This window comes from Macadamia integrifolia, chromosome 2 (genome assembly GCF_013358625.1).
Source record: "Macadamia integrifolia cultivar HAES 741 chromosome 2, SCU_Mint_v3, whole genome shotgun sequence".
In the NCBI taxonomy this organism is placed as follows: Eukaryota; Viridiplantae; Streptophyta; class Magnoliopsida; order Proteales; family Proteaceae; genus Macadamia; species Macadamia integrifolia.
In genome coordinates this window covers 26532070-26545197 of record NC_056558.1, presented here as the reverse complement: position 1 = coordinate 26545197, position 13128 = coordinate 26532070, and the positions used below count along the sequence as shown (strand labels likewise).

The 13128-nt window shown below is 39.5% G+C and overlaps 1 protein-coding gene and 1 pseudogene across 1 annotated transcript; both read left to right on the top strand.

The window, feature by feature from the left end:
• The first annotated feature begins 198 nt into the window (after positions 1 to 198).
• LOC122072162 lies at positions 199 to 7560 on the top strand (annotated as a pseudogene).
• A 1994-nt stretch (positions 7561 to 9554) lies between these two features.
• LOC122072161 lies at positions 9555 to 13067 on the top strand. The gene is made up of 2 exons (XM_042636729.1): positions 9555 to 9987; positions 10879 to 13067. Exon 2 carries the CDS (start codon positions 10982 to 10984, stop codon positions 12845 to 12847), a length of 1866 nt encoding a protein of 621 aa, XP_042492663.1. The 5' UTR covers positions 9555 to 9987; positions 10879 to 10981; the 3' UTR covers positions 12848 to 13067.
• The last annotated feature ends 61 nt before the right edge of the window (positions 13068 to 13128 follow it).

The following is a 13128-nucleotide window of genomic DNA, read 5'->3' as shown; positions in this document are numbered from 1 at the left end:
ACTATCCCCTCTCTCTCTCTCTCTCTCAACTTCCTTATTTGAAAAGTGGAAGTTGCATGTCACCTAGCAAATCAAAGCTAACCGACACTCCGTACTACATTTACATTAACTGCCATCCAATGCCACAGTACCTAACAAAACTAAATCACCGGCGTCGGCGTCGGCGTCGGCGTGGGCGTCGGCGTGGGCGTGGGCGTGGGCGTGGGCGTCGGCGTGGGCGTGGCGTGGCCGCGTTCCAGCTTCTCAGTTCAAACTCAAATTGTAGCCACTACGCTGAATCCTCCGTCCTCACCCCTCACCCCTCACCTTCAGATTTCTAGGGACTTACTACTACCTATGTAAATTATGAACTATCTATCCTCCTTTTTTAGGGCTTATGGCCGATCAATCGCCATTTTCCTTTCTTTGTTCTCTCTCGGTGATGATCGGTAAAGATCCCGTTATCTGCGTCTCATTTCTTTCTTTTCTTCGAAAAATGGTCGCCGGGCATATCTTGGGAGGACTCTTCGCTGTTCTTCTAGGGTTTTATCTGTTGAACAACTCCCAAGAGAAGAAGAATAAGAAGGGGAAGGACAGAGCTTCGGCCGAGAGCGGGGATTATTGTGTCAAGAGCACTGCTAATGGAGAATGCAGGTCAGATCACGGAGGAGGTACCGACGTGATAATCGTCGGAGCAGGCGTTGCTGGTTCCGCACTAGCTCACACGCTCGGCAAGGTTATGTTGTATTAATATAAGTATTTATTTTTATTTTATAAAGCTTCAAAATTGTGACATGATCCCTTGTTTTACTTTTTACTTTTATTTTCACTTTTAACCTTTTGGGTTTTGAGCCCAAAAGTGTTGGTAGAAAGTTTTTGAATGAAAAATTCAAAATAACACAAAAGCAAAGCCAAAGACTTGTCGTTTAGGACAAGTTGTTTAGTCCCACATTGAAGAAGTAAAGGAGCAAGAGTGTGGGTATATATATATATATAGGTTTGTTACTTAAGGGTGCAAGCACTTTGGAGGGGCATTCTCCCTTGTCATGTATGTGTGGGGGGTTATTGGGTGTTTTTGAATCGCGCACGCTTGGCCTGGCTTGGCCGTGGTCGGGTCGGGTGTGAGTCAAAGGATTCTTATCTTTTTACACCACACACCAATTTTGAATATTTAAAATTCAAATACATATAGCTACATACGTAGACATCCACCCATATGTACATAGACAGGTTTGCACGTATATAGAGGGGTGTCTATACATGGACAGGTGCCTTTGCACAGTGTACAGGTAGCACCCATATGAATCTATATACTTTATATTCTGTTAAGAATAAGATATATATTTTTGGCAAATCCCTCTTTGGTTTTCCCCTCCTTCTCTGTTCTCTGTTTAACCATTGCATAAATAGTGTTAAAACTGTGCTTAGTGAGCCTAGCCTTTCTCTCCGAAAGAATCAGAGTCTGTGTACAATCAGACGTAGATCACAGGGTTGCTTTATCTTGGAGGTAAAACGCAGGAATCCCCATTTGTACTGATATAGGGGGTGTTTCAGACCTTAAGGAGAGTGTCTTCTGATACGACTCAACCCATCTTGGTTCGCTTGCTTCAACATTCCTGCATTAAAGGTTATTCTGCTGCATTACTGAAATGCTGCCATCTATACAGTGGTCTTATACGGGTATTATTTTCTAACAGGTTATCTTCTTCTTCTCTTTCTATTTTGTTCTTGTGGTTTAAGGACTTCCATTAGGATTCTATTTGGTTTTTTAGTTTTATTAAATGAATGTTTGTCGAGCTGGTATCTGTACAAAATTCTTGCATTTTGCGTTAGGGGAGGACATAGGTTAAGACAATCCTTTCTATGGTCGCTTTTATGCCTTCTTAATCCTTTCGATGACCTCTACTAGAACATTATTTTGTACTACTAACTGATTGCAGGATGGGCGCCAAGTGCATTTGATTGAGAGAGATTGACAGAGCCTGATAGAATTGTTGGTGAACTATTACAACCAGGGGGCTACCTGAAATTGATTGAGCTGGGCCTTGAGGGTAGGCATGAATGTTAGTATGCAATACCTTCACTTTTCATAGGCATTGGCCGTGAATTGAAATTAGATATTCATGAACTGCAGATTGTGTGGAGGAAATTGATGCTCAGCGAATATTTGGTTATGCTCTTCATAAGGATGGGAAGAATACTAGACTTGCCTATCCTTCAGAAAAATTCCATGCAGATGTCTCAGGAAGGAGCTTCCACAATGGCCGTTTCATACAAAGGATGCGGGAGAAAGCTGCTTCTCTTCCCAAGTATCAGCCTTTTCCTATCATGGATATTAAGTTTTATCTTTATTCATTGTTTTCCAATGGCTTTATTGTCCTTTAATTATGCATTGTGAGATTCTAGAAGTTAAAAGAGAGGCTGCTAATGGTTGGAAATTAGTCTGAATCGAACTTGAAAAACTGTTGATTCTTTTCTAAGTCAAGTTTCGATTATTATTATTATTATTATTATTATTATTATTATTATTATTATTATTATTATTAAATTATTTTCATAAACTAATGCCCATATGCTAATCTGAGACTTTCACCAGATGCAGAATTGGGACTGCTTCATACCACTACTTCCATTGGTGGGAAATTGTGATAAATTTGGATTTGTATGGCTCATGTGAGACCTATGTTATTTTTTGGGTCAAGTATTGAGTTTCTAAATATTTTGTTAGTTCGCCACTATGTGCTAATCTAAAAATTCCACAAGATGCTAGAGTTTTGGAAGTCTTTTTATCTCTTCATTCATATACTAGTTAATTGGAGTATGGATAAATCAGACTTGAAATTAAACTTTTATCCAAGTCAAGTTCGGAGTCTTTAATAGGCAAAGGTTTCCTCAATGGCCCAAGTATTTGCCACGTGTTAGATCAAATGAGGCCCAAATTCCGTGTATGAGTTGACCCCAAGATCCGCTGTATGCATGTCAAGTTTCAGCCAGAGGTATGTCACCAAGTGGCATAATAAAACTTAGAAAATCTAGAGACTACAGGAGGGAGCATGGGAAAACATGGTTGGCTGAAAAATACAAGGATTCATGCCAATACGTGGGAGGGTATTTGATTGAACTAGGTCCTGAAATTTGGCATGTGGCTAATCCAAACCTTGACCTATCTATCCAACAGTTAAAGTTGCCACATCGTGCGGCCACATGGCTCAAATAGTGGACTATTGAGATGAGCTTATCACAACAGGGCCGTATAAATGAATTTATGCATTTTAAACATTTGAAAATTCACTGTATGTGATCTGTAATGTGCTTTCTTGTTCGGTAGGAGTGAAATGTTGCATCATATTTCATATGCATATTTAGTTATAAGATTATGCAATCTTCAGTTTCTTTCTTTTTATTTTTTATTTGGGGGTATGTCACACTCATATTCAATTAGTGAGGGGTTATTCTACTTGCATCTAATGATATGATTTTGATTTTAAAGAAAATGAATACTTTTGGTGACTCCACCAGCTTTGCTTGAATATGTAATTGTATCTTGATGAATGTTGTAACCAGCATCATGATATATACTCTGTTTAACTCAACATTGGCGCAGCAGATGTTCTGTATTTCATTTTTTCTGAGGGTAAATGTTCTGTTTTGTTGGTTGGCTGATCATTGCTTTTCAATTTTCTTGTCAGTGTACAATTGGTGCAGGGAACTGTTACATCCTTACTTGAAGAGAATGGCACAATTAAGGGGGTGCTATACAGTCTGGTGAAGAGCAAAAAGCATATGCACCTCTCACAATTGTATGTGTTGGGTGTTTCTCAAACTTGCGCCACTCTCTCTACAATCCTAAGCTGATGATTTTGATTCATTTTTGTGAACCTATATAATAAATTCTCTCTTGCTTAATTACCATGTGGCATTTTCTTATAAAATTGTAGAACTGTTGGAATTGCTCAGTTTTACAGTTCTTATTTTCGTGGTAGGTTAAAAATTATAAGTTATTGTATTGGTCACCATGTTTCGACATGTATTATGCCAGCACCCTGCGCATTCAAGAGAAACATAGTATTCATACTTTCTTTTTTTCCTCAGGTAGATGTGCCCTCTTATTTTGTTGGTTTGGCCCTAGAGAAATGTCAACTTCCATATCCAAATCATGGGCATGTTATTTTAGCAGATCCTTCTCCCATATTGTTCTATCCCATTAGTAGTTTGGAGGTTCGTTGTTTGGTTGATGTACCTGGACAAAAGGTGCCTTCTATTGCTAATGGTGAAATGGCCAAGTATTTCAAGACCACAGTGGCTTCTCAGGTATCGATAACTTGCAGTATGCTGTACCATGATGTGTATCTAAGTGTAAATGTGCTGATGCATGGACCTAGTAGTTTAGGTGTCTGTGATTCTTGCTTCCTACTTTCATATGTAGAGCTAACTGACCAATGTATGTTTCAGATCCCCCCTGAGCTGTATGATGCCTTTGTAGCTGCAATTGCCAAAGGAAGCATCAAAACAATGCCAAACAGAAGTATGCCAGCTGCTCCTCTTCCTACTCCCGGGGCCCTATTAATGGGGGATGCATTCAACATGCGTCATCCTTTAACCGGTGGAGGAATGACTGTTGCATTGTCTGACATTGTTGTGCTAAGGGATCTTCTTAAGCCCCTGCGAAATCACAATGATTCATCTTCACTGTGCAATTATCTTGAATCTTTTTACACCTTGCATAAGGTAAGCTGTATTCACATGAACAAACATGGTATCATATGAACGAAAAGCTTAAAGAACTAAAATTTATCTTTCTAGCTTTGAAATAAAAGCCCAAGAAATGGAGACAAAAAAAGTGTGAAACAAATTGTACATTATTCACCAGCTTCAGAAGTGATGGAACGTTTCTTTATGAGGTAAAAAATATATATAGTTCAGATGAAAAAGACTTACAATCATCCTTGGCCAGTAATGATTTATTTTTGGCTGATGTATGGTGTGGTTTCTGCCTGAATGAGTTGGTGAGAAGATTGACAATCAGATTAAATATGCTAAATGGGAGGTTGAGTGTTTCTTCCTCTCTTCCCACCTCAATTTCCTTTTTTCATCTTTCTTTTTGGCTTGCTAATTTCAAATTCTTACTTTTTCAGTGTTTTTGAAACTGTGAGCAATTGTGACATTTCCAGCCACCTATTACCTGACATTGTTCCAGTCACAGGCCGTTGAAGTTTCAAGAACATATGTAATTTATTTTAGCTATGGCACGTTATTTTTATTTATATCCAGATTTCTTTGGAGCCCTAAGTGTGCTGTACTTGACTATCAAATAAATCAATAATCTTAACTTCTGTTCTGACAAAATCAATTTACTACTACACTCGCCAACTTGGTAAATATAATTTTCTTGTTTGCAGCCTCTGGCATCTACAATAAATACATTGGCAGGTGCTTTGTACAAGGTGTTTTGTGCTTCACCAGATCAAGCAAGGAAGGAAATGCGTGAAGCATGTTCCGATTATTTAAGCCTTGGAGGTGTTTGCTCAACAGGACCAATTGCTTTGCTCTCTGGTCTAAACCCACACCCATTGAGCTTAGTTCTTCATTTCTTTGCTGTCGCAATATATGGTGTTGCCCGTCTATTACTTCCATTTCCTTCATTCAAACGCATCTGGATTGGAGCTAGATTAATTTCGGTGAGTTTCTGCTTCTCTTACAAGGTTCAGAGAATTTATTTTTTCTCTCGTGTTGCATGTGCCTCCTTTGGTTAAAAGAACCAAGTTGCTGGTGTGTCCGATCCTGCAATATTAGAAGGATGTTTTGTGTAAGTTCACAGCTATTAGTCTTGCAGCAGTTCTGCACATTTTAAACAGTTAGGAGTTCACAACTGTGTCGCATGGTTGCATGTGTGTTGGAATCTACAGATGCTTTTGATCTTGGAGATGATTTCTTGCAATGCTCATTGCTATACTCCAATGAAGCCTGATATGGATTATTGAACATTTTATTACTATCTGGTGGAGGACTTGTGTGGCAGATAACATTTTATTACATGTTGGGTCATTCATTTTTAAAACCAAGGTCATTATTTTTCTGTGGGAGCACAGGTTCTTGGTAATACCATATGCTTTGCATTTTTGTGTGCATTTGATTAGTGTTGCAAGCTGAGCGTAGGTGATGCTGATGATTTTTCTTGATGTGTATGAAATTTTATTTACTGATAATTCATTGTTAGATCAAACACCAAGAAACACGAATAAAGGGAGACAATAGATCCGTACGACACAGAGATTTAACGAGGTTCACACACCAGGGTGGTGTGCTACGTCCTCGGGCGAAGAAGAAGAAGATGATTCACTATGCAGAAGAGAGATTACACCCTAGCAGCGGCGAGGAAGAACTCACCCTGAAACCCTAGCTTCGTGAAAACCCTAGAATACAATGACTCTCAACAAGCAACAGAACATTATATATATACTCCAAATAGCGGTTCGACCCATCGGGTCGCGGTCGATCCGGTCGAACCATACGAGATCAGTGATGGGCTCCGGGCTTGGGCCTATCGGCCCAACCCCTCTGCTTCCATCACAGATCTCAGAAAATTTCCCATTCGGGTCGCCACCAAAATATGTCAGATCGGGTCAATCTTCAAAACGGGTCAAGAATTCGAGACAAACTTAACATTCATGTAGAAAGCATGTTTCACTGATTACATAATAATTTTTTGGCATTTCGATTGTAACATGTCCTTTTGATTCAATGACTACTTGGGTGCTGAATCCATGCCTCTCAGTTGAGTATTTGGTCATCTTTCAGTTTCTGTATCTACTTTTAGAACTAGTTTCAGAAACTCCTGTTTACCGTTTTTGACCATAATGTTGATTGTGAAATTATGGTATGCAGAACGAGTGCTGTATTATCCATTATTGTCCATCTGAGGAACTACATTCTCATGGATACTTCGGCTTCACCTTATGACATTGTAAGAAAAAAATAAAGAAGAAAAGGACTGAATTTGACCCTAGTTGAGTATCAAAAATAACTCTTTAGACGACACAGTTCTTCAATCCTTGAAATTGTGTGTTTTATCTGTGGCAGGGAGCATCGGGTATCATTTCCCCCATTATAAAGGCTGAAGGGGTTAGGCAGATGTTTTTCCGGGCAACAGTTCCAGCATATTACCGGGCTCCTCGTCTTAACTGAAAGTATAGAAGGGGGCTGGGGAATAGGAGACTTATAGAGAAAAAAAAATGGTATGGGAGATAAAGGTGTTTAGCTCTCCACTGAGTGCAGTGAAAAATAAAGTTTGTCTCAGTAGCTGATCTACATCAGAAATCAGGGAACTGTTTGCTTCCACTCAAGAGGTTTTTGTCCAAAACTTTTTCTGTGTGATTCCATTCACCTATTGTTCTGTTTTTTTTTTTTTTTTTATTGAGACTGCAATGGAATTGGATTTTTTTGTTCCATTTTTTCTGACATTAAATAAACCAATGTAAACAGATTATTGATTGGCATGTGGGTGACAGGGAAGAAAGATCTCTCTCCTCTTGACATGAAATAACCGTGTTGATCTCCTATGTATGATATCATTTTGTAGCATCTCATTGGTGCACTCACCCTAAGTTTTGCAACCAAAAAAAGAGTGGCCCTATACTTCAATCTTATGTTAGGGAACTACAAACTCATTATCCCAATACTTCAATCATCTGTTAGGGAAGAATCCAACTTTTTGTTCTTCATTTATTTTGGAAGAAAATTTTTTATGGTTGACGGTACAAAATGAAACATTTTTGCACGACAGAGACCCGCCAATTAGGGCAAAAACTCTGCCAGTGTAGCACAGGAAAGGCCCAGACTAGTGGGGATGTGAAAAGAGTAGGAAGCCCCTTGCTGCACTAGGCTGGCAGAGTTTTCTTGTCCCACCAATTATTAAGCACTCCCCCCCTCCCCACTAGTACAGATTTTTTCTCAAGAAAAAAATAAAGGGTTAATTACTTGGATACCCTTTGTACTATGGTTTGATTGTTTGCCATCCCCAAAGTTTGAAAAGTTTACTTGAACACTTTTGCATATTAAATTTAGGGAAAAGGTTGGGTATGCCGCCGATATCAAGTATGCTAGCACCTATTGTGTCCATCTCTATCTTCCCTTTTTCTGAAATGACCCTCATATCCTTCCTGAATGATACTCCATCATGTGTTCCTATTGGTGCTATCCGCTAGCATACTTGATATCGGCAGCATACCTATCCCTCTCCCTTGAATTTATTACAACTAGTACCTGTTTGTTATCCAAACATTGTTTAGTGATGACATCATGGGTGGAAAAAATCCTAAATGCCCAAGCCACCTTTCTCTCATTCTTCTCATTTATTCTCCTTCTTCCTCTTCCAAACAAAGGGGTACATTCCCTCCTCCCCTGCAACCCTGTCCCCAGTCCTCCTTGGAAAGTTGCCTCGCACCACCATTATTGGAGGAAAGCTCATTTTTAAGTGTGAGACAATATTCTCTGGGAGAGGGATAGGTATGCCGCCGATATCAAGTATGCTAGCGGATAGCACCAATAGGAACACATGATATAGTATCATTCAGGAAGAATATGAAGGTCATTTCAGAAAAAGGAAAGAGAGAGATAGACACAATGAGTGCTAGCATACTTGATATTGGCGGCATACCCAACATTTTCCCATATTCTCTGTACTTGCTTTGGTTAGGGCTTTTTTTTTTTTTTGGTAAATATGGGATATGACTCCTCTACTGAGCACTAATCACCCAGGTCTGCCCATAGCTACCTGGGCAATCAACACTTGTCTGAGCGGTGATCTAATGGTTGTGCTTCGACCGACTAGAACAAGGTGCCATGCCAAAGTCGTTGGATCACAATTTGGACACGTGTTGATCGCCCAGATAGCTATGGACAAGACCTGGGCGATCAGTGCTCAGGAGAGGATCCCGATCCGTAAATATAGGTCTATATATTTATGCGTGACCAATGCAAAGAGTCCAATTTACATAGATCAGAAATCCAAGGAGTGGAAGAGGGCCAATCCATCCTGCCCGCTAAGGAGGTGGCTTTCCGAGCTAGGGAGGAACATTACAGTGCATTAGGAAGCTCCATCCAATCGCAAGGGTAACAAATGAAATAGAGGTAAAATAAAAATTATAATTATTACCATGATTGTGTAATTAATTTTAAAATATTATAAATTTGATTGTTAAATATAAGGGATAAAGAACTCTCTCAATCTAGTGTTGTCTATGCCCAAGTATAAGTGGGCGTGAAAAATACCACGCTGCCCCCAATCCCTTGTGCTGAAGATGCTCTTGCGTGCTCACTTGTTGGCTCCACTAGACTTGCGAGGTTCATTCTCTCATGTAAATATATTTCATAGTCAAAATTCTTAAATTTAAAGAAAAAAAATTACATTTTGAAATTTAGTTATTATATTTAATTAAAGTTCATAGTTACATAAACAAAATTTAAAAATAAAAAATAAACACTGAAAAAATTATTAAATACAGTTTTAACTTTTAACTTGATTTCACTTCTCTTTTCCTCCCTTGCAATTAAACAGGAACCTTCGAGGATGGGAGATTGCAGAAATGTGGATTCGTCACATTTCATGGGTGCAAAAGAACGCATTTTTTGCATAATGACGAAAATACCCCCCCGTGAGAAACATGAGTGACTATTCTATCCTTATGTGACCTAATCAGCCCTAATCTTTCGTCAAATGCCAAAGGAGTTCTTTCTCCCTAACTTTCCCTTTCTCTCCCTTGCAGAGGGATCATCTCCTTCCTTGCTCGTCTTCTCCCCCTATCTTCACATGGTGAAATTCTCTCTGTTTTCCTGCAATCACAGATATCCATGGTTTTCCACACTTAAACCTCTATTTACTTGACTTTGTTTCGCTCAATTTGTGTGCAAGGCGAGCTGTTTTGAGCCTTTATGCTGATCTTCAGGTGGGTTCGTGAGAAAAATGAGACGATTCGAACTCTCTAGCTCTGAATTTAATTTCCTTATACTGTAAGTACTTTTTTTCAGTCTCTCACTCTGATTATCTTTCTGCATCTTTGATAGTTAAACCTCATAAATGTGTTTGATCCTTCTATAATAAGATACGGGATAATCCCCTCCCAAACTATGTTTAATATTACTCTTATGTACTTCTTTACTCCAAAGTATTGATATCGAATGGTGTTATTGGTTTCCGTTTAATTTTTCCTATTTCCTTAATTGAAAAGGTGAAAAAGGTTGATGTTGATGTCTCCTATGTGTATCCGTTAATACTCAATTGATCTGTACTTGACATAATTGTCGTTTTCTATCAAAAAATGAGATTTCCTTGCAAGTAGAGGGTGTGTCGGGAAAGTGATTCTAGTTCTTCTTATTCCTGGCAGTACATCCAGGAATAACTGTTCATCCTGAATCTCCTGATCACTGAGTAGACCTGCTTATTTCTTTCCATATTTAAAATGAAAAACTGTTCCTGTTAAGTTATATTTAAGGAAACCAGATGTACTGCTTTGCGCTATAAAAGTCATATTTTGATTACTGTTTGTATACATGTGTTGTAATCAATGGTATGTTCCTTACTTTTGTGTGATTAATCATTAACACATGCTTTTTAAATTTGCTGGGCCCAAACTCACCTTGCAGCATACATCTCGGTGGCTGTGAGGTGGAAACCTCTGTTTTCAGCTAATGAGAATTAGATATGGTTTTCATTTGATTCATGGTTTTCATTGGAAAAGGGGGGGGGGTGGAAGGATAGAAAATGGTTTAACAATGTGATGCCTTCATGGTTTTATCAACATTAAGGTGCTCTACTTGTTAGCAGACAGGTTGAAGCTACCTCTCTTGGTAACATCTATGTTTTCTGTCCCAAGAACTGACTTTGGATGTGTTTACTTGCAGTGGTTTGTCCCTATTATGGTTCCTTGCAAATTCTGTTTGAGAGGTGTGGATTAGAGAAGTTTATAAATATTGGACCAGTGTATTAGTATTCAAGTTCTGCATAATGGAGGAAAAGGACGAAACTGTTGATCCGAGGGATTGTCAGTTGGGCTATTGTATTCCTCAGCATGTGGATAACTACAATTTTGTCGTTGGTCAGGAGTTTTCAGATGTCAAGACTTTCAGGAAGACAATTAAGGAAGCAGCGATCGCACAACATTTTGAGCTTCGAATAATAAAGAGTGACCTGATTCGTTATTTTGCAAAGTGTGCCACAGAAGACTGTCCATGGCGTATTCGTGCAGTGAAGCTTCCTAATGTCTCAACTTTCGCTATAAGGAGCCTTGAAGGGACACATACATGTGGAAAAAATGCACAACATGGCCATCACCAGGCCTCTGTGGATTGGATTGTGAATTTTATTGAGGAACGACTGCGAGACAATATGAATTACAAGCCCAAAGATATTTTGCAGGATATCCATAGACAATATGGGATAACCATCCCATACAAGCAAGCATGGAGGGCCAAGGAGCGGGGGTTGGCTGCAATTTATGGTTCTTCTGAGGAAGGATATTGCCTCCTTCCTGCATACTGTGAACAAATAAAGAAGACAAATCCTGGAAGTGTAGCACAGGTTTTCACCACTGGGGCTGATAACAGGTTTCAGAGGCTTTTTATTTCCTTCTATGCATCCATATATGGGTTTGTGAATGGCTGTCTTCCCCTTATTGGGATTGGTGGCATCCAGCTGAAAAGCAAGTACCTTGGTACCTTATTGTCAGCGACCTCTTTTGATGCTGATGGTGGGTTATTTCCACTTGCTTTTGGTGTTGTTGATGTAGAAAATGATGAGAGCTGGATGTGGTTTTTATCAGAGCTTCATAAGCTGTTAGAGATGAACACTGAGAGTATACCACAGCTGACATTCCTGTCAGATGGGCAGAAAGGCATTGTTGATGCAGTAAAAAGGAAATTCCCTAGCGCATCTCATGGATTTTGCATGCGTCACTTAAGTGAAAGCATTGGTAAAGAGTTTAAGAACTCAAGGCTTGTCCATCTTCTCTGGAAGGCTGCCTATTCCATTACCACCATTGGCTTTAAAGAGAGAATGGCAGAGATTGAAGAGGTTTCTCCAGAAGCAGCTAAGTGGATCCAACAAATTCCACCATCCCGTTGGGCTGTAGCATATTTTACAGGAAAACGATATGGACATCTCTCTTCAAATATTGAGGAATTCAATAGATGGATTCTTGAAGCTTGTGAACTACCCATAATTCAGGTGATTGAGCGGATTCACAGCAAATTAATGGCCGAGTTCATTGAAAGGCATGCAAAGGGCTCAGATTGGATGTCAATACTTGCCCCATCTGCTGATCAAATACTTGTCCCATCTGCTGATCAAATGCTTGCCCCATCTGCTGAGCAGCGGATAACTGAAGCAATGAACCATGCTTCTGGCTACCAAGTCCTTCGATCAGATGAAGTAGAATTTGAGGTGATTTCTGCTGAAAGGTCAGACATTGTGAATATTGGAACTCGTTGTTGTTCGTGTCGTGACTGGCAGCTCTGTGGCCTACCTTGTTCCCATGCTGTTGCTGCAATCATTTCTTGTAGAAAACGTATCCATGAGTTTTGTGAGAAGTGCTTTACCGTGGCTAATTACTGTGAGACATACTCACAAGCAATAAATCCTGTCCCCGATAAAAGTGAATGGAGCAAGGCAAGTGAGGTTCCTGTGGAAGAGGACAGTAGAGTGGTGACACCACCCAAGTTTCGTCGTCCACCAGGACGCCCTGAAAAGAAGAGGCTTTGTGTAGAGGACCTTAATCGGGAGAAGCATACTGTGCATTGTAGTCGCTGTAACCAAACTGGACACTATAAAACAACGTGCAAGGCTGCAGAGGTTATAGAGAGTAGAATATCCTAAGTATGGAGATCTTCCAAGTTAGTAGTGGTTCTTATGTTTTTTTTTTTCACAGGGTAGCACAGATGTCAAGGGCATTCATATGTAACTTTAAAATGGGAAATCCCACTGTATTCTAATCTTTAGAATATCTGGAATGAATTTGGGTGTTCAAGCTTTTTGTAGGACTGTATTGACATGTTTATGAAAAGAAGAAAAAGAACTTCATCACTGTTACTGCCAAGTAAGTGTTATTCTTCTTGCACTTGTAATGAAATGGAAACCATTCTCCTCTTTGTAGAAAC